Source organism: Lissotriton helveticus, chromosome 9 (genome assembly GCF_964261635.1).
Source record: "Lissotriton helveticus chromosome 9, aLisHel1.1, whole genome shotgun sequence".
Taxonomy (NCBI): domain Eukaryota; kingdom Metazoa; phylum Chordata; class Amphibia; order Caudata; family Salamandridae; genus Lissotriton; species Lissotriton helveticus.
The window spans coordinates 915580183-915605072 of record NC_136070.1 but is presented as its reverse complement, the minus strand read 5'-3'; the positions used below and the strand labels follow the sequence as shown (position 1 = coordinate 915605072).

Here is a 24890-nt window from a genome sequence, read left to right as displayed (position 1 = left end):
CCCCAAAAAAGTTATGTTTTTACCTCTTTTCCTTCGATTCCCCCGATTCAGGTTTGGAGGTGTTCCCGCCAAAGTTGCCTCAACTGAAAGGCACATCGTAATCAGCTCAGCAGTCTTTCTGGCGGGACTCCGTCCGACAACCGCTTTTGCCTAGAACTCCATAGACGCGGCAAAAAACATTCCTGGCAGAATTGGTGGGACTCAGGCAGTCTTTCATCCAGAGGCCCGACAACATCTAAATACCGCGGGTGGACCGCCAAGTCGGTGAGCAGGAAGACACTCGAAAAGGCGACGGACCAGATCCACCAAATCTGAATCAGGAACTAAATTACTAACATGGATTACCTGAACATTTATAACATTAATTGTTCAGAAATCATCAGTGTTTTTCCCATTAAAATATGTATCATGAATAGAGGGCACGATAGGGACCTGTTTCAATGTCTGTTCTAAAATACTACAGCATTCGAGACCTAGAGGGCCCTGGCGTACTTAAAGCCCTGATAACATTTCAGTTGTGCACACTTGAATCGCCTAAGCCAGGATTCTCTTCTGTCTTCTACAGGTTTCCAAACAAAGCCATACCTACCTCTGTTGATGGGTACTCTCGGATTTGCCAGCCATGCTTCCAGTAGGCTTGAATGCTGTCGTTGGTATAAACTGCAAGAAACAAAATTCAAGTCAATTCTGATAGCCCTCATCAACAATATTTTGGGAACAACCTGGGTAGAGGTCATTTATTTGTCATGGTAATTTAATGTGTGAGTTATCACCCGGGCCATTGGAATTATGCAGTTGTGTGGTCATGGCGATTTTCGCATAGTTATAGATTAGCCGCATTTAAAGATTTTAACCAAAAAAAGTTTTTTGTTTCTAGCTCAAATGGTTTAAAAGTTGCTAAAATGCAGTGCACATGTGGTTGCACAATGGAAGGCCATTTGAAAAGATTTACTGGTTGCTTATTGCTATATTTGGGTGTTAACATGGGGTGCAACCAATGCCCAGACAGTGTTAACAAGTATAAAAATGACAAAATAATGAAGTAATACTATCACAAAGTTTGCCACCTAATTTGCCTTTTCTTGCTACATAATTTACTGAACCCTGCCGCATAACTTGGCCCTCCTCTGCCGCATAATTCCAGTGGCCCTGGTTATCACACTGCTCACATACGTGGTTTAGCGAAGTCCACTGAACATAATGCTAAACTACTTAGCTCAGTAGGCCCATTCTCTGTATGCCCGCCTGTCATTGATTTAATCACTGCATTCCCTGCATTGGTTCTGTATTCCCTTGTGCACTCCTGGGCTTGGACACTGCAGGCAGGTTTGGCCAGTGGAGTACTACACAATGAAGGGGGTCCCCTCAAGAGCAATTTGGAGATGCGTCCCAAGAACTTTACCTACACTTATGCCACACAGAAACTCAAAGGCCAAGCCTATGCTACCTGTAGGGGGCAGAATCCTTAAATCATAGGGTCTCAGGTAATGATCCTCAGCTTGGCTCCGATGGCTGGCACAGCAGTGGCGTAACACCGCAAGGGCCCTGAGCTCCAGGGGGGCCCTCAGCCAAAGCAATAGGTGGTGGGATGGGGGGGCTTCATGTACTTTGCAGGGTGTGGATGCCCTCAAGTCTCGTTACGCCACAGTGGCGCAGTCATGATATGTGTTGCCCTGATGATAGGCAGAGTGTCTGCATCCTGGGCATTCCTTTTTGGAACACCTTCTAGGTTTACACTATTATTCTTGGTGTAATCACAGCACAGGGTCGCTGTAGAAATAAGGGGTGGTAAACAGCACCAGCAAAGAGCACTGCATTGCAGAGTTGGGGTGGGGGGAGGGGGGGTTGAGGGAGGTGAAGAGACAGGCTACACTTTTTTTGTGTAGGACATCAATAATTCTTGATCAGTTTCTTTCGCTACTTAAATGGACGTTTTACTTGGCCCTTTCGAGGAAATGAAGGTCACATATATATCAGCAGGCAGTGCTTTGCATGCCAAGAGCAATCAATTGTAACAGAGTAAATGTAAGCAATAAGTTTGCAGTAAAATCAATGGTCGAAGTGGGCAGGGACTGAGGAGCACAACGTACCCATACTTTTTTAATTTAATAAAAACTGTTCCCCTACTTTCTATGAAAAGGCAACCGTCCCTGGACAGTAAGGGGCATATTATCAAGAACAGCGTTAAAAATTATCGTCGCTTTAGCAGCAGAAAATTGCAGCTAAAGCGGCGATAATGGGCTTGATAATATGCCCTTGAGAAATGTTCTGGCTTGAACATGGGTTTCTATCGGAATTCTCCAGGTCATATCATCAAGCCCATTATCGCCGCTTTAGTGGCAGTTTTCTGCCGCTAAAGCGGCGATAATTTTATCGCCGTTCTTGATAATATGCTCCTTAGTTCTGAGAGTTGAAAAGCTTCAGTTAAAGTGTAAGGTAGGAAGTCACCTGTGCTGTGAAAGGAAGGAGGGGCAGACAGCTAAACAAGCCTTCTTGCCTGGGCACCTGCTTGCCTGAAAGAAAAGTAAAGGGAGCTTGGAAGCTGGAATTGGCTTTAATTGATGGAATCACTTGATGCTTCCTGATAACAAAGATTTATTCTTTTTGAGTGGTATAAGTGTGTTCTTTGAAAGAGCAGTTCTAAAAAGAACTGCACTACGCACAGTCTGGGTATTCATTAAAATCTATATTTTGGAAATCCTTTTTTATCTTAAACCTTTTTGTGGAATTTATAGCAGCATATCTTCCACTGTGTGTAATGCAAGTTTAAAATAATGACTTACATATTCACAGTGCTTTATGTCACAGACTGGGACCTTGTAGCACTAAACCTACACAACTCACTATTCTGCACTGCAACAACCAGGGTTCAATTCTGTGGCTCTCTGGTTACAGGCACAGCCCTCAGCAGTGCACTAACTAATAGAGGTTTCATAATGTATGATAGTGCATTTCTCACTGATTAACTTGACTTGCATTCATTTTTCATTTAAATTATGGTGAAAGACCGAAAAATGTCCTGAATTTCTTTCTTTTTAGCAAAGACTTTGCCCCCGCCCCATGCTCACTCATGCCACTTCCATTTGTGCACAGAATCAGTGTTCCCATACATTGTTCAATGTACTTCAACACCTGGGTAAAACCTACAGTAGGAAACAGTGGTTGATGAGCTACAGTAAAGAGAGAAGATTGGGAGAAAACAGGAAAAGTGGTGACAGAGAGAACAGTGACGTGTTATCATATGTTGCTCCTAGAGTCAAACACAGAACTTCCAGCAGCATGTAAAATGAGCAGAAAATTAAAAAAACAAGGGGAATTGAGCCACAGGAACGTCACTTTTAAAGATGTTCCTGTGGCACAATGCCTTGCAGTATATTTACAAAGTGGTGTTAGCCACTTTTTGTGGCTTAACGCCGCTTTGTAAATATGCAGCCCTTACATGCAGGTATCAGCGTGAAAGGGGCGTGCAATGGGTATTGCTTTGGGCGTTCCACTGCAACACCCATTGCTTTTGATGCCGCCTCAGATTTACAAGGAGGTGTAAATCTGTGGTAGCGCCAAAAACGAACACCATGCAAGAGCAGGCGTTAGAATGGCATATGGGGAGAAATGCTTTTATTTGTTCTTGTTTTTGCTTTTTCTATGTGTTCTATGCAGCACACATAGAAAGAGGGAAAACACATTAATTATTGTTTATGTGTAGGAAGGGGTCCTTTCCTGAACACACTAGCACCATAGTGCAAGGGGGCCTGCATTGCAGAGAAAGATTGTTTAGGGGTATGAAGGTGTCCCTTCCTGAAAATAAACAATCCATTATGGCTCTTTTTTACTTCTATGTGTGCTGCATTGTGCAGCACACAAAGAAGTAGCAAATCGTCATTATCCATTGATTGTATATGTGCAGGAAAGGACCCCTAGAAAAATTATAACTGTTCTAGCCAACTTCACCCATGCATACCAGGGTTGACATGGGCGAAATAATTACACTTTCAATATTCATGTAATTCTTGAATTTTGCCGTATGTAAAGTTAATTACATTTCTGGCAATTTCACAATATGTATTTTCACGTAATTTGTGCACGCTGAAGACTTGTTTGTGCTGATGAAGTCTCACAGCGAGACTTTTTGTGCTTGAACCAGTCTTCTTGTATTTCTCGACTTTTTTTTTTTACACAAAGTGGGTGCTTGAGTGAAAAAAAGTCATTTGTGAGACCCGCAAACAACAATTCACATAAAGAGATTATTTTTACTTAATTTTACAAAGTTTTTATGGAATATCACTATTTCTTTCTTTTAACAGAAAACAGGAAAACAAGAGAACATCTTGTACACCCTCACTGAATCCTTTCTGTTCACGGAGTATCTCCTCCTCTTTACTTAATTGAAAGCGACCGGCATGAAAATGTTTGGGGAATTATTTTTTAAGTTAATGTCAAGCCACAAGGTGGCGCTAATACCTAAAGATTGGAAATGTGGGCAGGTAAAGGGAACGAGAAGCGTCAGGATATAGAAGAGATAGGGCGAGTAAATTGTGGAGCTAGAGAGAGAGAGAGAGAGAGAGAGAGAGAGAGAGAAAGGGAGAGAATGGGAGACAGAGGCAATGAAGGATTACGTACTAAAAATCGGAGTAAATGTGGAAGGGAAAGAAACCGTATACACTGAACAGGCTACAGGCAATTTTCATTTTGCAATTTTCCAATCTGCCACGAGGTGGCAGCATTTAGTAATGATTTAAAACAAGACTGCCCAATCATTGTGACTGATGCACAGAATAGTGAAGAGCGCTTCAGAGGAAGGCAATACAATAGAGAGTGAGGGAGTGAGGGACTAAGACAATGGAACGTGATGAACACGAGTGTTAGGGTGGAGAAGCTGCTAGTGATGAACAAGGCATGAGGGTGACAGATAGGGTAAATCTGGCTTTACCTGATGTGAAGGTTGAGCTCATCAGCCTTTATAGTTATGCCCTCTTTAGTTTCACCCTTGGGATGACAGTCAATCCTTTTGTAAAGCAATAGATGATGGGGTTGTCAAAAAGCACATCATTATGAGGTCTCTGATAAAAGCTACTGCTCTCTGTGAGCGAGGTCTAAAAAAAGACCAGGAGACAGGCTCAAGCTCTCATGTGCCTTGGCCTTCCAAATGTGTGGGTGTTCAGTTATTTGTCATGGAACCTTAGAAGGCATGTCAGGTCTGCAAACAACAAGCAAAGACTAGAGACAAGGTTGGTCACTTCCGATTTAGGTCCGGCGTTAGCCTAGACCTTTATATTGTACTAAAAGTACAAGTTACTTACCTCCGGTAACAATGTATCTGGTAGAGACGATTCTAGGCGCAGATCCCCTAAGGTAGAATTATCCCCAAATGTGAGACTGGATCTGGAAAATTTCTTTGCGGCAGCATCTCTGCGCGCCGGGTGCGGTACCACGTGATTCCATCCTGACGTCCGCGGGCGTGACGTCAGCGAGGTCACATTAGCCCCAGCGCGCCAACATCAGTTTTCTTCAGAGAACCTTTCCACGCCACAAAGCGGAGCGATCGCAAACAAAAACTGTGAGACTATCGAACAGTGTGCGAAGTAGCAGATAAACAGAAAGGAAAGAAGCGAATGGAGGGAAACAACCCATTCGGGGAAGTGCCAGGCACTGTGGCACCGAAAGTCATAGAAGGGAAGAGCACAGCACAGCCACTATAAAGCAACCCTGCAAGCAAATACAAAATTCTCCCTGGAGACAGAACAAAACATGTGAAAAACTGTGCAGCAGACGAAAGAAGCCTGCAACCACAGTCCATTAACAGTGAAGGACAAGGAGTCCAGAACAGAAGAGTAATGACAATGTACCACAAGACAACACCATCAAGGAGCGTCGCGTCTCCTGAAAGGAGCTAAGACTGAGGTCCAGCTAAGAGACCCCAACTCAGAGGACTGCACATGAGTCAGAAACTCCAAGTAAGGAAAAGGGTGACGTATGAGAAGTATCCACACTGGAAACACCAGGGTGTAGGGATGCAGGAGTACCCATGAACCTATCAAGCAAGTACCAGAAAGAAAGGAGTGGATGCAAACCCACCGAACAAGCATCCCGCTAGGGAGGAGTGAAAGAGGGCACTCGCAGAAGACAAAGCACCCAGAGGCAGGCGAGTGCGGAAGACCAAGCTAAGAGCCCTCGCAGAATGGGGAGGAAGGGCGGGTCGTGAAGGAATCTGCGGCTAGAATCGTCTCTCCCAGATACATCGTTACCGAAGGTAAGTAACTTGTACATCTGATAGAGACTACTAGCCGCAGATTCCTTAACATACAATAGATACCCTAGCTATACCCACGGGGAAGGAGGGGCTGCAAGAGGACCCCACCAGCCTGGACATAACAAAGGCTTCCCACAGGGGACGAGTCCGACGGACAGCGCGAGGAGCCCTGTCCCCCAGGCAAGGGGAACCCCTACAGTCAGAACACCACCAATCCCAAGGGGGATGCAGGAAGAAGAAAGGAAGAAAAGAAGAGGAAGCCCGTTCACACTCTGCAGAGGAAACAGGGGCAAGGCAAGAGGAGGCCGAAGCACCCCACGCCCATATCAGGCAACAAAACCTTCATCCAAGACCAAGGCAAGGAAAAGGAAGAATATCAACCTAGAGACACAAAGGACATAAGGCAGAGAGAAGGCAAGCCCTCCACCGGGAACACACCCCGCGAAAAAGGCAGCTGAGCCGACCACAGCCAGAAGTCAATAGACCAGACAGAACAGCGCCAACAGCAATAAAGCAGGCGGAAGCAGAAAGAGTAGCCCCGGGGCACCCAGGAAGACCGGGCAGTTTGCGCCTGAAAGAGGGAGGAACAGAAATCCATCCCAGCGCCCAAGACAGAGAGCAGGAAGGCGAAGAAAGGCCTGGACACACCCCAGGGAGGGGTCCACACACACAACACAAAAAGATGTGGAACCAGAGCCATGATGCCAGGCTGCAGACCGGAGGTCAGACCAGGATAACAGGGCAGCGACCCCAGAGAAGGATACCCCGGGGCACCACCAAAGGCATTCCAACCCAACCAGAAGGGAATTGCCCCTGCAATGTATTTAAACGCCAGGGAGAGCAGAGGCGTTAAAATGACCACCACTCCCAAGCACAGAACAAGCTATATAACAGCTACCACTACCCCACAAAGGGTATGTTAAGTCCCAAGACATGGGAAACCTCTTAGGAAGAAACGCCCGCAACAGAGGACAACAGAAAGATCCATGGGAAAAATCCCCGCAGAAGGCTTGTCAAGCAGCCAAAGAGAAAAAACAGAAGGCCTAATCTTAGGGCCAACCTGGTGTCGATAACCCAAAGCAAAAGCACACAGTCAAGAAGGGCCGGCCAGTAGCCAACAGAGACACAGTCCCAACAAAAGAGGACTCGCAGGCACATGAATCACACAGATCACACAACTGGGGTGACCCGCCCCACTGAAGGAACAGCTCCCCAAAAACCAGATCAACTCACAGGCCACTGAAGGGGAGAAGAAGGAGGAGGAGGAGGAGGAGGCCAAAGCCCTGCCAAGTACCTCCGGATGGCCGAGTCTGCCGGGGCATGGAACAAAAGAGTGCCATTGAAGGCACGACCAAGCACCTCCGAGATGTCTAGAGTGGAGCAAAGAATAAATGCCACCAGCTTCGGGCCATCCAACGCATGGTGACGCAAATCAACACCAGCACCCTCCTGAGAAGCTGCAGATCCAAGGGACTCCGCTAAGCCCCACAAGCAAGAGGTGGCCCTAGCAACACACATAAAGTGTTATGGGCCCGCAGAGCTGCACTGGTCGAAGCAAACATATTGCGACCCCAAGAGTCCAGCCAGCGGGCCTCCCATGATGGTGGAGACAACAGCGATGGCAGGGAGGGAAAGGCAGTCCGCAAAAGGGGGCCACTGGCAGAGGGGTGGAGAGAAAGACACATCGGATCATGTGGTGCTGGAAGGTTCCAGTGCAGAAGGTGTTGGGGCACCGGATCCCCCTTGGCGGGGCGCCCCCAAGCCCCCATCAGAGAAGAACGGAGAAAACCCTCAAAGGGAAACAGCAGCTCCCTCCCACCAGAGCCCTGGTGAAGAACGTCCAGAAGATGATACGCGGAGAAATGGGCAGCCGGATCACCCATGCGCAAAATTCCCACAGCCGTGGTAACAGCGCGAGCGAAGGCCGCACCCACCTCCGTAGGGCCCGCAGTGGGGAAAGCAGCTCCTCTGTTGGCGACGGCTGGAAGGTAAGGTGGCCATCCCCTAAGCCAATCGGAGTGGGGAAGGGCCAGGTCCGCAAAGGAGAAAGAGGCGCCGAGGAGAGGGGGACCTGTGGCTCCTCTAGCGAAAACCAGGGCCGCAGCGACGACGAGGAGCCGTCCTTTGATGACGTTGGGGAAAAAGCCACGACGTGGCGGCACATCTCCGATGAGGACGACACCAGCAGGCGCCCAACCTCCAGAGGAGAGGGGGTGTTGGAAGATGAGTCCACGACCTGATGCCTGTCCAGTGCCATAGAGTCAGCAACCTGGAGCAGGGTGTCGTCATTGTCCAGCACCAAAGAAGACACCGGACAGGCCTCTGCCACATCACACAGCGCAGGAGACCGGGGCTGGGCCGGAGCCGAGGTGGCTAAGGGACGGCGCCGGAACGGTGCTGACTCGAACTCCGACGAGGCAGCCACCTGCGTGGAGGGACGAGAAGCACCCAAGGAGTGATAAGGAGTCCCCCCCCTGCCTCGACCTATGAGCCTACGAGAGGGGCCCGCTGACCCCCATGGCGGCGCCAAGGCCGACTCGACCTCCGGTGAGGCAGCCGCCTGCGTGGAGAGACAAGAGGGGCCTGGGGAGGGACGAGGGGTCACCCGCCAGCCTCGACCCATGATGGGACGAGGGGGATCAACCGACCCCTGTGGCGCCGCTAGGGCCAGCAACTGCCAAGGCCGTAGCGGCATCACCTCGGCCTCAGACAGAATCGCCACCTGTCCAAAGGGCCAAGAGTGGCTTGGGGATGCAACCCGAGCCCCGGCGAACTCCCGCGACACCACAGGGACTCCCGCAGGAGTTTGCGGCAAAGCCGGGGCGCCGTGGTCCGAAGGAGGGACCCCCAAAGGGCTGCACCCCAACGGCACCACATCCTCCGAGCCTGGATCCGAACCAGTCATCCCCGGTGACACTGCAAAGGGCCCCACACAATGCAAGGGATCCACTGAGGTCCCAGGAGGGGAAGGAGAAGGAGGAAAAGCCAGCGAGGCCTGCAAAGTCGCCGCATATGTCTCCATCTGGGCTCTCAATGCCCCCTCACCGGGAAACGGTGGATCATGGGACAATACGCGGTGCCGCATCACCCGCGGAGAGCCCACGACTCCAACAGGCCAGAAACCAGCCCTCGGGGACAAACTGCCACACTTACCGACAGGGGAGCAACGCTCTTGCGGCACTGGAGAGGGATGAGGTCAATGAAGATGATGGCCGCTTCGAAAACCTTCCGCTGAAGCTGATTTAGGTGATTAAGCCGATCTGGACATGCAAGCCGAGGGAAGTTTCATCCGGAGCTCCCGCCGTGACTTCGGCTTCAACCGTTGGCACGCCTCGCAACCAGTGGCGCTGTGATCTTCACCCAAGCCAAGTCAAAGGGAAATCCCTGGGGTATACTCGTTTGCTAAGAACTTTTCAACCACGGTAATTACACTCGAGTATAGGTCCAGCAGGTTGCTGTACTCAATAATACTATAGTGTCAGAATAATAATAATTTCCACAGAGAAATAAAGTTTGTTCACACTCTATTAAAATGATAAGCAATATTTATTTTCCATACAATAATACACACCAAAAATTATTTTAAAATTTCAAAGCAATATTCTTTGAAAGACTAAAACACATTACAATCAATATTTCACATATTCATTAATAAAAAATACATAACAAGCTGGTACATATATCCCACACAATTGATTCATCAACAGTACACGGAAGAAATCACAAAAAATACATTATAAAATCAATTCAACAAACCCCTGTTGTAACTATGGCTCATGGATATTTTTGCCACTCTAGATTACTGGATCCAAAGCCTCAAATTACTTCCACTTTTGTACACCACTGTGGCCGGACAAATCGTATATATACATCCAGTGTGTACTAGGCTTCCCTTGGATTCCATGATTTACAGAATGCGTCGACGCATTTCGGTGCAATACATCTGATATTGTGGCACCTTCCTCAGGACTTCTTGTTAGGGGTTTCCTGTGTCAAGAAGATTGCGAGTTTTTAGTTGCTCGATCTTTGACTAGGAGAGGTTCTCCCCTTCGCTAGATGTGGTCAAGGATACAGTCAAGGGCTGACTTCTAGTCTCTGCAGTCTCTTGTTACTGTAGTCTTATTCTTTTTTACAAGACTCCTTATGTGGGGGTTTCTTTTTTTGTAGTTTTACTCCGTCTTTTTATCGTTTGGATAGATGTATCTTAGAGTATTCTAAAACTCTCTCCGAACGGGCATATGGAAGCTAAGGGCCTCACTGGAACTGGATATGTCCTTCGTGGATCCGGTATCGCGTCTCTGCCTCGTTCGAGTCACTTGCTCTTCACCCAAGCACCACATGCAAATGAGGTGAGGATCCGTCGCCGACATCAGGTGTCCACAAGACGAGCACATCTTAAAGCCCAAAGGCATCCTCACACTGTTCCCACAAACACAATATCTGAAAGGGAAAGGCCTAAACAGGCCCGGAGCACGAACCGATCCGCGTTGCAAGCGGGAAAGGAAAAAACTGATGTCGGCGCTGGGGTGGGGCTTATGTGACCTCGCTGACATCACGCCCGCGGACGACGTCAGGACGGAATCACGTGGTACCGCCCCCGGCACGCAGAGATGCTGTGGCAAAGAAAATGTGCCTGATCCAGTCTCACGCCTAGGGATAATTCTACGTTAAGGAATCTGAGGCTAGTAGTCTCTATCAGAGTTATATGTATAATATACTAACTTAGAGGGGCTTTTAGCCAACTCTTTTTATCCATTGGCATGTTGTTGAGTCATTCACATTTAGCTTCCACCCACTATAGCATTTAACATGAGGCTATAGGTCTGCCTACCTAAGTCACTGGTTAACTTCACTTTGATTAAGTGAATTTAGCTCTTTCACAATGGGCACATTCACACACAAGGTAGTTCCCTTTAGTGCCAGTGTTTTTGTTTTAACTTCACAATTACTTTAGTGTTGCCTTTATGTTTAGAGCCTGAGGTTAAAGCAGGACTCTTCTACCAGATATGGGCTCAGGCCACATCCCGCACTCTATCAGTTCCTGTCTCCTGCAAATGTTGTTGTAAATTCCTTTTGGCATGACCTTTGTTTATCTGACTGCTGGTGATTCATAGCATAACAGACTGTGGGGCATATTTACAAGACAATGGAGCAGCGCGGTGCCACAAGCAATTTTGTTGTGCCAAGTGGCGTCATTGTCTAAGTGCAGGAATGTGCCGTATTTACAAGAATACAGCGCATTCCTGTACTCACCCCTGTGCAGGTGCACAAACAGCAGCCGTGCTCCAATGCAGGCACCATTGCATAGCAGGGATGATTGCACAATGCAGCACACATATAAAGAGCAAAAAACCAGGAGAAATAAAAGTATTTCTCTTTGTTGCACCACCCATATGCATGCCCTGGCAATCTATATCTTTTTGTAAACTTTTTTTGTTCTATGCCAGAATTCCATCCACTAGGCCAGACTGGTCAAGTCATAGGACAGTAAAAACAATACAAAATGATGGGAGGAGGATGAAGATGTTCATGTTACCTATAATTAACCTCTTCCATGCTCATGACGAGCTGAGCTCGTCATGAGCCACGGCGCTCCGGTGCTCATGACGAGCTCAGCTCGTCATGAGCCGTGGAACGCTCACACGCGGGGATAATTCCCCTGCTGTGCTGAGCGTTCCACGGCAGGTAATGCACCTGTGACGAGCTGAGCTCGTCATGAGCACAGGAGCGCCGTGCCTCATGACGAGCTCAGCTCGTCATGAGCATGCGGGCGCCGTGCGCGCCCCCTCGCTCCCAGCACAGCGGGAAATTAACCCTCGCAGCGAAGGGGTTAAGTAAAATGGTGGGAGCATCCCCCCAAATGCAGACTAATGGCCTAATGGTCCTACTTGGTGCATCTGTGTGTGTCATGAACTGAAAGTACTTTCAGTCGATCTGACCATTACAAAGCTGGCAGTGAGTAAAATAAATATCTGTATGAATGGCAGCACATTGCCTCCTCCAATGGCTGGTGTGTTTTTCTCCAACATCAATTATAAACAACACACCATATTATTTTAGTTCCATAGCGGGTTGTGGGTTTATAGGGGAATAGGGTGGGAAGTAATTTAATTATATGAAATCTATTCAATAATTTATATTTATTCATAAGTGTATAATTGTGATGTTATAGAGTGAAATGTGTACATTAATTTATTATTAATTGTTTGATAATTAGTTGTTAATTAATTTAAATTAATTAATTATTGATTAATTATTGTAATTGTTTATTTAATTTTAGGTGTGTGTTGTGGTGTTTATAGGTGTAAATGGTGGGAAGGGTGGGAAGTAATTTATTTTTTGATGAATTATTAATTATTTGTTAATTAATTTGCATTAATAAATTAGTAATTAGTAATTGTAATTGTGTAATTATTATTAGGTGTGTGTTGTGGTTATTATAGTGTCAAACAATGTGCAAATAATGAATGTTTATCAACTTTTTAATAATAATATTTCTAAAGTTCAATACCATTTATGTTAATAATGGAAATAAAATGTAATAAAAATGTTGATTTTTTTTATTAGTGTGGTAGCCAGCACTTTCCCTACTGTTGCACTCGCTGGAGTGGGAATAGTAATTTTTACCCCTCCGCTATCCAACAATTTCCCTACTGTTGCACTCACTGGAGGGGGAATAGTAATTTTTACCCCTCTGCTATCCAACATTTTCCCTGCTATTGTAATTATTGTGTTGTGAAATGTATGTTTTCTTTTTTTTAATAGTTTCATGTGTTAATTAATTGTAGAATGTTTTATTTTATTTTAAATTAATGATATATGTATATATTTTATTTTCATATCATTTAAAAAGTTTATAAATTAAATAAAGATAATAGTTAATAAAATATATTTAAGTAAATATATGTATATGTACACATTTTTGTGTGTTTATATTTTTTAAATTAAGTTTATTTGTTATATATATATTTAAAATATATATTAAATGTAACTAATTTTGTTAAAAATATTAATATTATTTAATATATTTTATTTAAGTTATATATATTTTTAAGTTGATATTTTTTACAACTATATTTTTTACTTTGATATTTGTGATTCAATATTATTGTACTTACCTGTTTAAGTATGGGGAGTCGATATTTTTGTATTTGATCTTTTTACATCGATATTTTTGTAAACTATATTTTTTACATCAATATTTAAACAGGGAACCGGTGGCACAATTCCCAACAAAATGTCTGCAGCGACACTGCAACACATCATTTTGCTTTGGTGTCCAGTCTGGTTTACTGCAAGATATGCTGGGTGACTTTAAAGACCTTTTTCAGGACACTGGATAACTGAAAGGGAGTAGCTTTCAGATGCACATTAACCCTCTAGTTCAAATGGAAGACTTGTGTCACAGAAACATCCCTTTCCATATGCTGTCTGGTCCACGTAGAACCTTGAGAAGCTGAAGAGGACTGTAATTTTTGAAATTGTACATGGAACCACTCCTTGGACCTCACCATAAGTCATTGCTCTAAAACTAAAGTAGAAGTAGGGCATCAGTATCGGTGTAGACATGTGAATGTCCAACACAGCAGTCAAGAGATAGAGGCATGTTACTCTCTCCAGCTGCTTCTTGAAAAGTCCTGTAGATGATTCACCGCACTCTCTATTCCCAGGCTATTCATGTCACATATGTCTAAATTTCGGTATTGCCACCTCTGCTGACAAGTTTTGGGATTATGTATATGATACATTTTCTAGGATGACTGGTGTGGTCAGCATCAGTGATGATGCGTTAGTACATGCATCAAGCTCAAACAATGATGTGTGTTTGCGCAATGAGCTGTACTAAAGAGAATTTGTGACAGTGTGGTGCTGATACTTCACCGCACCAACTGAGAATTTCTGAAGTCAGACATTGAGTTTGTTAGGTAGCATTTATTGGTGGAGGGAGCAATGTCTGACCTGAAGAAAGTCATTATGTTAGATCTACCCAATATGTACCAGAAGTACAGGAATGGTCACATATTGGGGATAATTAATCATAACCATATATCACTGACAAAGCCAAAGAGAGAACAGTTTAAGGCTGATGCTATGTGGGAATGGACGGAAAATCAAATAGCTACACTTAAGAACAAGAATTTGCTCTGCAGTTGTTATGACCCCCAAATATTTTCAGACCCTACAAAGAACATTAACGTGGTTTTTTGTGCCAGTCCAATAGGTGGGGCCATAGCCATTCCTGCCCCTGCAGTTATGCTATCAATGGTCTCACCCATGGGTCAGGTCACTTTTGTAATAAAAGGACATAGAGGACTGACTCAAGCTCTCTGTTATATATAGCAGCCAAGTGCTATTTTTCAATGCATCTGGGGTGGCTTGTGCCATCTGTAAAAATGGACTGAACAGAGGGCATGAAGAAAATAAAGGAGAGATGAGAATAAGGTGGCAAGGGTGGTGGTAGAAGGAGTCACCTGAGTTGGGGCACAGAATGAAGAGGTCATAGGAGAGGAATTGGAAAGATGAAGAAGAGAGAGAAAGTGAGAAGGCTGGGAAGGAGCGGCCATAATGGAAGGTAAGAAGTTGAGATAAATTAGAAGGAGATAAAGAGGGAAATAATTAGTCAGAGTCGGTGCGGCCATAGAAGAAGGAGAAAGCAATGTGAATGGGAGAAAGTACAAAAAAGTGCAGAGAAACATGAAAACAGAAGAAAATTGATCATTTTGGAATGTCACTCACCTACAGATTCCACGGCGAAACTGCACAGGAGTTTGGGAAACCCCCTCAACTGATGTCCCTGGAGGTTCACAAGCATGATTGTGTCTGTGAAACAAATAAAAGGGGTTCTGTTAATTTGAATCCAGGAGAGCCTTATTTGTAACTGTCCCACTCCTCTAGGCTAAATCTCTGCAGTTGTATTGGAGTGGATAGGAATAAATGTTCATTTACCTTTTAGAGTAAGTGTTGCTCTTCTAGTTCATAGTTTTCCACATAGCAGTTTATGATAATATTTACTTTTGATAGTAGGCCCAACCACTCTTTATTTATGTGTAAGGATTAGTGGGAGTGTCTATGGAGACCAGATCTCTTGTTGGGGTGCAGCTGGGGCAGTGAGGAGCACAATCAGAGGAGTGGCTGATTGGGTGTCTAAAGTGAAAATGTTCTAGTCTCTTAGTTGACTATTCTTTTTTAGAACTGTTGAGTTTCCACTTGAACCATCCACCCTTTCTTCCCCACATACTAATGTCATTTGGGTACCCAATGTCATCTGAGGGACTGTAGCTGTGAAGGTCCTTCCGCGTAGGAGGGACAGGAACTTTAGGAAACCAAAAACTGGACAGACCAGATCCAGGCTTGTTCAAGCTACAAGTCGGCAGGTTCTCCAGCTACCTTCTATTTCTGAAGTATATGTGGAGCTTTGAAGATGAAGAAGCATTGTTTAAAACTGGAGGCCCTGGACTACTACACAAAAGTATGTGGTGCTTGGGGTGCCTAAATGTTCATCACTAACAGGATTCTGATCCAGTACATGAGAAGGGGCACAGTTTGGGCTGTTTTTCATGGTAGGGGGTGAGCTCTAGCCCAGACCCTGTGCATGAATGCCAAGCAATGCTTCCCAGAGTGGCATCCAACGCCTGCTCAAACCCATGGTGAAGGAGGGGCACTCTCACACTGGCTCACATGATCCTGTCTTTACCTCTCAGATTGCTGAGAAGGTGTGGTGAATTGACCTCTAGGAACTGATTGGGAGGAAGGAGGTGCCAGAGCCTAGAGTGAGATGGGAAGACATCACTGGAGAGTAGTGCCTTTGTTCAGGATCATTACGAACTGATGGGTCTGTATGAAAGTGTAGGATTGAATACTGAAAACATACACTCTGTTCATGGGATTCAACTGTCAGGATGGCTGTGGTTTCCTTTCCACAGACCTATTTGAATGATTTCTCTCCATGTTACCAGAGAGATGGCTCTTGTAAATCCCCTCTTTATCAGGGAAAGGTTAATAAAGACCAGAGTATTGCACTCAACCATCAGTACGTGAGTTTTTATTCTGAGTTATAAACTGAGTTCCTGGTCAAAGGGAACACCATGTGAAGACACAGAAACATGTGTTCTCTTGCACAAGATGACACACGTACAGAGTGAACTTAAAGGAAACACACACATACGCATTTCACACTCTACCAATGACTGAGGATGTTAGCACACTTCTTTTATGATGTACTGTAGGAAGCTGGCTCTTTATATAGTGGACCACCAAGAGGTACACTGTGTAAAGAGTGCAGGATAACCCCAAAGAAATTACAGAGGCACAAATGACACCCCAGATGCTCTCTTTTGTGGTAGTGTGGGTGAGCAGTTAGGCATATCAGATTTATGCATTTATTGCACACACAAAGGCAGTAAGTCAGACCACACTCAATAAAGAAATCTGACAGAAATGTATAAAAATAATACATGCATTATCTGAATTTTAATACCAAGATCATTGGAATCAGGTAAGTACTTTATGAGTTATGAATTGTTACAATTTTTAAAGATGGACACTGCAATTTCTGAAGTGGTAATGTTATCCTGTAAAGGAAAGACATACACTGAATACAGGTACTTCACAATGACTTACGGGACCAGTTGAAAAGAAGCTGCAAGCTGGGACTGAGAGACCAGTCAGGCTGAAACAACAATGGGGCTCAGGTCTCACGATGCTCGCGAGTGGGGACACCTTTGGTCCTCTTCTTCTCGGGCCAAGGCAGCTGGGTACAGAGGTGTTCTGACGCGTCAGGTTTTGGTCACCAGAGACATTCGTGGTAGAGGGGGTCCTGCACAAAGAGGCTGCAGGAGGCTTCAGTGAGTCCCCTGTGAGTAAACCCAAATTGGGTTTTGTCTCTGGAGTGTTGGCGGATCATGCTGGCAGTGTTGGCCCACTTCAACTCGGGCTAGGAGGCACAGGTTCAGAGGTGCTTTCTGGAGTCAGTTTTGCGGTGGCCTGGAGTCCTCACAGTTCTTTTGGAGTGCCTGCAGGTCGCAGGGAAGCAGCTCCGCTATGCCACAGGAGTTCCTGGGTCTTTGTAGAAGCAGGGAGTCCTCCCAGGCTTATGGAGGCACATCAGCGCAGGATGAGCCAACTTTAGCGTAATCTGGAAGGAAGAACAGTCAGGCCGGCAGGGTTGGTGTCAAGTCAGTTGCTTCTCCACAGTCCTTGCTTCTCATGGCTCTTCAGTGTCCTTCTTCATCTTAGGTCGTTAGGAATCTGATTTCCTGATGCCATGGGCTCCCCTAAAAACTAGATTTAGCGGTGTTAAGGGAGTGTAGGGTTCTAGCCAATGGGCTAATTACCCCTGGGGTCACTCCTCCCCCTATATGACCACTTCCTATGGGGAGTGGGAATAACCCTGTCCCAGAGTTCCTAATTCTGCTATTACCAAGGTGGCAGACTTTAAGATTTTTTATCCACATCAGGTACCCACCTTAGGGGTGGATCTAGCCTGAGAGTGGACAAGCCTCTCTGACTACTAATTATTCTGTCTGTCCTGGCACCAAATGGGCCCTGGTCAGGGGTTGGCATCCCCTCACCTCTGTGGGAAGGCATTTTCACAAACCAAAGGCGGTGGGCTCTTTGAAGCTCTCTGCCTTGGAATGCTAATTTATCAGCCTTCCAGGAGGAGTATAAAAACCCTCCCTCTAGAGAAGCCATTGCTCATGACTCCTGAGAGCGTGGACTCTGACCCTTGAGGGCCAGAAACTCATCTGTGGTGGCAGGCTGGACTGGACCAGACAGCCAGCACACTAGAGAGCTGGTAGGTTTCAGGGGGTACCTCTAAGGTACCCTCTGGTTGCATGTATTAATACATCCATCACTAAAATCAGTGTGGGTCTATTAATACCAGGTGTTTGCTACTAAACATCATAGGTTTCAGTGAAGCCATGATATAGCTGTGAAACTCATTTTGACCAGTGCCCTGTACATACATTAAGCTGGCTTCCCTGCTCACTTATTATGTCTAGTAATAGAACTAGACATCATAGGAGTATATCTGCTCATGTACATATGTCATCACATAAAATATAATGGACCCTGCCTTAGGGCTCAAAGGGCTACTGTAGGGGTAACTTACATGGTAGTGAGACAAAATATCGAAATTAAAATATCGATATACAATAATATCGATGTTTTAATTTCGATGGTATAGAATATCGATGTCTAAAATATCAACAGACAGAATATCGTTTTTTTAAGGTATGTATGTTACTAATATCGAAATTTACTAATAATGAAATTTTGTTTAGTGTTATGTATTTTATTATGTTGTTTATATGTTTGTTAAATATGTTTTGTAATGTATGTTTGAAAATTAGTAATTTTGTTTCCATTTTGCGTTTTAGTATCAGAGCGGGTTGTGGGTTTATAGGGAAATAGGGTGGGAAGTAATTTAATAATAATTAATTATTAATATATTTTTGTAAATATTTTTAATTAATAATTAATTGGTAATTAATTAATATTAATTAGTTAATTAATTAATATATTTTTGTAAATATTTTTAATTAATAATTATTTTGTAATTAATTAATATTAATTAGTTAATTACATTAATTAGAGTAAATGTTTTAATATATAATTTTTTTTGTTATTGTTAATTAATTAATTGGTAATTAAATAATATTAATTAGTAAATTAAATTAATTAGAGTTAATGTGCTAATATATTTAATTTGTTGTTATTGTTAATTAATAATTAATTGGTAATTAATAATTATTAAGTGATTAAATGATGTGATTTATTTATGTGTAGTGGGTTGTGTGTTTATAGGGGGATAGGGTGTGATATAATTAAATGTAATTAATTAAAGAGATTGCATTTATTTATTGGTATTTATTGTTAATTAATTAGTAATTAATATGTGTTAATTAGTTCATTTATAATTACATCAATTTAGTAATATTAATTGTTATTAATTGATTAATTGAAATTTATATTAATTGTGTTTTTTTGTATGTGTAGTGTGTTGTGTGTTAAAGGGGGAGTAGTGTGGGAAGTAATTTTTACCCCCATGCTATCCAACACTTTCCCTACTGTTGCACCCTCTGGAGTGGGAACAGTAATTTAAACCCCTACGCTATCCAACGCTTTCACTACTGTTGCACCCTCTGGAGTGGGAATAGTAATTTAAACTCCTACGCTATCCAACGCTTTCCCTACTGTTGCACTCTCTGTAGTGGGAATAGTAATTTAAACCCCTACGCTACCCAATGCTTTCCCTACTGTTGCACCCTCTGGAGTGGGAATAGTAATGTAAACCCCTACGCTATCCAAAGCTTTCCCTACTGTTGCACTCTCTGGAGTGGGAATAGTAATTTCTACCCCTACGCTATCCAACGCTTTCCCTACTGTTGCACCCTTTGGAGTGGGAATAGTAGTTTTTACCCCTACGCTATCCAACGCTTTCCCTACTGTTGCACCCTCTGGAGTGGGAATAGTAATTTTTACCCCTACGCTATCCAACGCTTTCCCTACTGTTGCACCCTCTGGAGAGGGAATAGTAATTTTTACCCCTACGCTTTCCAACGCTTTTCCTACTGTTGCACCCTCTGGAGTGGGAATAGTAATTTTTACCCCTACTCTATCCAACGCTTTCCCTACTGTTGCACCCTTTGGAGTGGGAATAGTAGTTTTTCCCCTACGCTATCCAACGCTTTCCCTACTGTTGCACCCTTTGGAGTGGGAATAGTAATTTTTACCCCTACGCTATCCAACGCTTTCCCTACTGTTGCACCCTCTGGAGTGGGAATAGTAATTTTTACCCCTACGCTTTCCAACGCTTTTCCTACTGTTGCACCCTCTGGAGTGGGAATAGTAATTTTTACCCCTACGCTATCCAACGTTTTCCCTACTGTTGCACCCTCTGGAGTGGGAATAGTCATTTTTACCCCTACGCTATCCAACGCTTTCCCTACTGTTGCACCCTCTGAAGTGGGAATAGTAATTTTTACCCCTACGCTATCCAACGCTTTCCCTACTGTTGCACCCTCTGGAGTGGGAATAGTAATTTTTACCCCTACGCTATCCAACGCTTTCCCTACTGTTGCACCCTCTGGAGTGGGAATAGTAATTTTTACCCCTACGCAATCCAACGCTTTCCCTACTGTTGCACTCTCTGGAGTGGGAATAGTAAATTTGACCCCTACGCTATCCAACGCTTTCCCTACTGTTGCACCCTCTGGAGTGGGAATAGTAATTTTTACCCCTACGCTATCCAACGCTTTCCCTACTGTTGCACCCTCTGGAGTGGGAATAGTAATTTTTACCCCTACGCAATCCAACGCTTTCCCTACTGTTGCACTCTCTGGAGTGGGAATAGTAATTTTTACCCCTGTGCTATCCAACGCTTTCCCTACTGTTGCACCCTCTGGAGTGGGAATAGTAATTTTTACCCGTACGCTATCCAACGCTTTCCCTACTGTTGCACCCTCTGGAGTGGGAATAGTAATTTTTACCCCTACGCTATCCAACGCTTTCCCTACTGTTGCACCCTCTGGAGTGGGAATAGTAATTTAAACCCCTACGCTATCCAACGCTTTCCCTACTGTTGCACCCTCTGGAGTGGGAATAGTAATTTTTACCCCTACGCTATCCAACGATTTTCCTACTGTTGCAATATGTGGAGTACGTATATATATTAATTTATATGTAGAGTTTTTAATTTAGTTTAAATGTATATGTATTAGTTATAATTTTTTAAATATATATTAATGGTTTTATTTAATATTAGTAAAATTATATGTATTTTTAAATTATTTTTACATTATTATTAATACATTTAAAAAACGATATTTTTAATTTCGATATTTTTGTACTACGATATTAATTTTTCGATATTTTTGTACTTACCTTTATGAAGATATAACTCCGATATTTTTGATGTCGATATTTTTGTGTCGATATTTTTGTATGTAGATATTCTGTCTGTCGATATTATGTCATAGATCCAACTTACATATATTAGATGCAGTGACTTTGGCATGGCGAACAGAAGTGTGTCATGTCATGTCATGTTTTCACTTATGGTTTGCACCATGTCACCAAAGCCTGCAATGGTCCTTAGCCGATTGTAGCACAATTAGACAACACCTTATTTTGGGGAAGGAGTATTGGCATTGAGATCTGTTTAGCAGGCCTCAGTGCACTGAGTAAAAAATCAGTATCTAGTAGCTTAAAAGGGAGGAAAAAGTAGGGGGATAACTACAACTACAACTACAACTACAACAAAAGCCTACCTTACTACACTCCTCCCATCTCCAGGCGACAGGCCAGGAGACTCAGCCACAACCTGGGAGAGTCTTCCTCGCCTGACGAGGAGGAGAGTAAGGGAACAGGCTGCATTGATGCAGGGCCAACTCTGCCTCATATCCTTCTGTCTAGGTCACTGCATCTGGGCAGCTAAGCTAACCCAACAGTAACAGGACCCATTTTAAACTGTACTAGATCTGTTTGACTTTTACTCCTTTCCTTGGTGGATAGAGGTAGCTACTTCTGCTAACTCCATCTTAGCCAGGGCAACCCTCAGCTTACGCAAAGGGATTACCCACAACTAGAGTAACCTCACCATGACTAGCAGAGTCAGGGGGCCTAACTTGCTATTTGACATGGGGTCAGAGCACCATGCCAAGGACAGTGCAGCCATAAAGGCTAAAACTCAGCATAGGCTGCTGACAACTGTCAGCACTCAGAACCACACATTTAGCTCTCCACTGACAGGTGGATGGGCTAACAAATAGGTTTCTTTGGGCTAAGGGGGTCTTGCTGCTGTTTTGGAGTGGGGGGCTACTACCTCTTGTAGTAGACACCCATTCTTCCACTCTCTCATCTGTCAGCTGCAGGGCCATATCCTCCTGTTGAACAGTTGCCTGCCTAGTCAGGACTTCTTGTGGGGCAGGTAGGGCTTCACCAGTGCCAATGGTGGACTCCTCTACAGCAAGAGAAGGATCTCTCTGGCTCACTGGAACTTTGGCTAAAAGTTGCCCTCCTTTCCTACACATTTTTCTCCTTCTATTTCTTTGGGGCTTACTAGTACTAACAGTAGGTCAGCACCTCCAGAATGCTTGGGAGAGGACTGGCACTGGACCAATACCTGTTTTGGGCTCTGACCAACCTCTGGAAGGTCATTTTCAAGTAGACAAGGGGGAGGTCTGAACTGACTACCACCCTCTTCCAACTAAGAGACCCAGCTATGCTTAGGGGCACTTAAGCCATAGGCCTAACAGCCACTGAGCCTGGGACAGTCCTTACTTTTGCAGTCTCTTCTTGTAAATACTGGGTTGAGCATACCAGCCTGCCAGGCACAATGGTGTGACTGGCATAGCCACCCCTCAGGGCAGTGATTGGAATTCCATTTACCTCTATGGGATGGAAGTGCCTACTTCCCTCTGGAATCACCAACTCACCTTCTGGCCCAGTTTCCCAGTTAAAAGCTATACGGATTTCCTCATCTGAGGAGTAATTCTCAAAGGCTACACTCACAACCCCAGTGCGTATCTTTTTCTTTGGACAAGCTGAATCCCCTCTGTAGTGCCAACCTGCTGACAATCATTGCAGAGCCCACAGTCCATGAATTTTGTTTTAGCTAAAGGTCCACACTACTATGTTTACCACTAGAGGTGGGGTGGGATGTACTATCCATCTTTTTAAGGGCCTGAGTCTTTGAAGGTGTTTCCTTGGAGGACTTACCACCTCCTTCCTTCTGTGCCCTGAACCTCCATTCTTGGAATTTCCCCCTCATGCTTTTTGGGAATCCAACACTAGAGTGCTTCAAATCCCTATCACCTTATCTTCCAAACTCTTATAGTTGGGAATAATGGAGGGGGAAGGCTTCCTAAAAAGTGCTAGGACACTACTTGACTCGGCTCTCTATTATCAGAACATGACGCTGCAAAATTCTGGACATCTCTAACGGCACGATCAGCAGAAGAAATGCTTCAAGGGATGGATACAAAAACTATTTTGAAGAGGTAGGTATACCTAGAGAGAGGCTGACCTCACAAACTCAAGATATGAGACCCTTGGAAACCTCATTTGGTCTATGAACTTGATGCGGTGCTAATGGGCCACAATCCAAAAGCTCTCCGCATATAGGTGAGTGGCTTTGTTGACTTTATGGTCAGTTTGGACCTATCCACCAATTTAAAAAAATCTTTTTTAATAGCGTGTGTATCGAAGAAGTATTTTAACTCATCAATTATTTTAGACTCTGACAGTTTACAAAGCACTCACACTTTCCTTTATCTAGGATTGTTTTTTGCTTCTAACGGACTGTGGACTGACCACGTGGCTTACTGTAGAAGAACGTTTTCCAATTCTACTAATATAATACTTGGTTTGCTCAAGCCTAGGGATACCCTGGTTGTATCTGCTACTGTTAAGATTTTTAAACTTCAATGTATTCCAACCGCCACCTATGGCGCTGAAGTATGGGGATTTACTAACTGCGGTACCATCCAGGAAGAAGAGAACAGATTTTGCTCCGCAATCCTGGGCGCCCCCATTTCCTCCTCACAGTATGCTTGCCACTGCAAACTTAATTTGCCATCCATGGAAGACTACATAAGGCCCGCCCCTCATTATTTTGGCTCAGAGTCTGGAAAAATCCTTTTAATCCGTTTAAGGATTGACACTATGAAATTCTTGCCCTGTTTTACAGCAGGATTTAATTCTAACCTTGATTATCTGCCTTGTCCCTGCAACAGTCAACATAAACAATCTATGCTGCATTTTTATTGCTTTGTAGTTATTATTTAATACTGACCAAAAGGTTTTTGACACCTTATTTTAAGGCAAAACTTGTGATTGATTCTAAGGCAGCTTATGGGAAGGTTATTGCTTTGGAAGACAATGAACTACATTTTCGGGTGGGTTCCTTTTTGAAAGCGTTAGTGCGCACTCACAAGTCTATGCGCCCCCGTGAATTCTGCTCACTCCACCCTGTTTTTTAACCCCTAATTTTAACTTTTGGTAAACACTCTCATGAATTGCTCTTTTTTATCATGTCTTCTTTTATGCACATTGTATGAAAATCTTGGCTGCTGCTCTCAAAAAGAATGCTATTATGGTAGATGGAGTGAAAGTGGAGGTAAGGTCGGACTTGTCATCTGTAACTGCTAATAGGCAGTGGGAGCTAGTTAAGCGGATCGACCCTTTGAGGAGTCTGGGAGCAACTGTGCAACTGAAATTCCCGGCCTTTTTAAAAGTCATGTGGAATAACAAGATGCATTCTTTCCAGTTTGTGGAGGATGTGGATAGATTTTTGGAGCAGTGTCAGATGGAGAGTCTGTAATAGATCTGGTTATTGTTGTGTTAAATTGGCAGAATGTATGCCGCGCAGGAGCACTTTTTAGTTTTTTCATCTTAGTTGATAGGTACCGTTCACCGTCCGGTGCAGGCACCCAAAGGGCCTAGGTAGGGCCATAGGTAACTTGGTTGGGTTTTCCAGGGTGGGGGGTGGGTTGGGGTGGGGTAGAAGGGAGGGGGCAGGGTCGGGGGGTGAGGGTAAGGGGAGAGCATGTAAAAAAGCCCTCAGAAGCTTTCCTTCCGCTAGGTTGTACGAGGTTGGTTACTGGGTCTGTTATGAGTGGGGGTAGTTTAAAGGAGTTGA

At 44.3% G+C, this 24890-nt stretch overlaps 1 protein-coding gene across 1 annotated transcript in view; it reads right to left on the bottom strand.

Moving 5' to 3' along the window:
• LOC144783054 (mitogen-activated protein kinase kinase kinase kinase 5-like) overlaps positions 1-24890 on the bottom strand; it is an 834532-nt gene that overhangs the window by 75169 nt on the left and 734473 nt on the right. The window contains exons 29-30 of the mRNA XM_078662226.1: positions 14984-15067; positions 590-660 (exon numbers count right to left, since the gene is read on the bottom strand). Of these exons, the coding sequence (XP_078518352.1) occupies positions 590-660; positions 14984-15067 (155 nt within the window). The remainder of the gene's footprint in view (positions 1-589; positions 661-14983; positions 15068-24890) is intronic.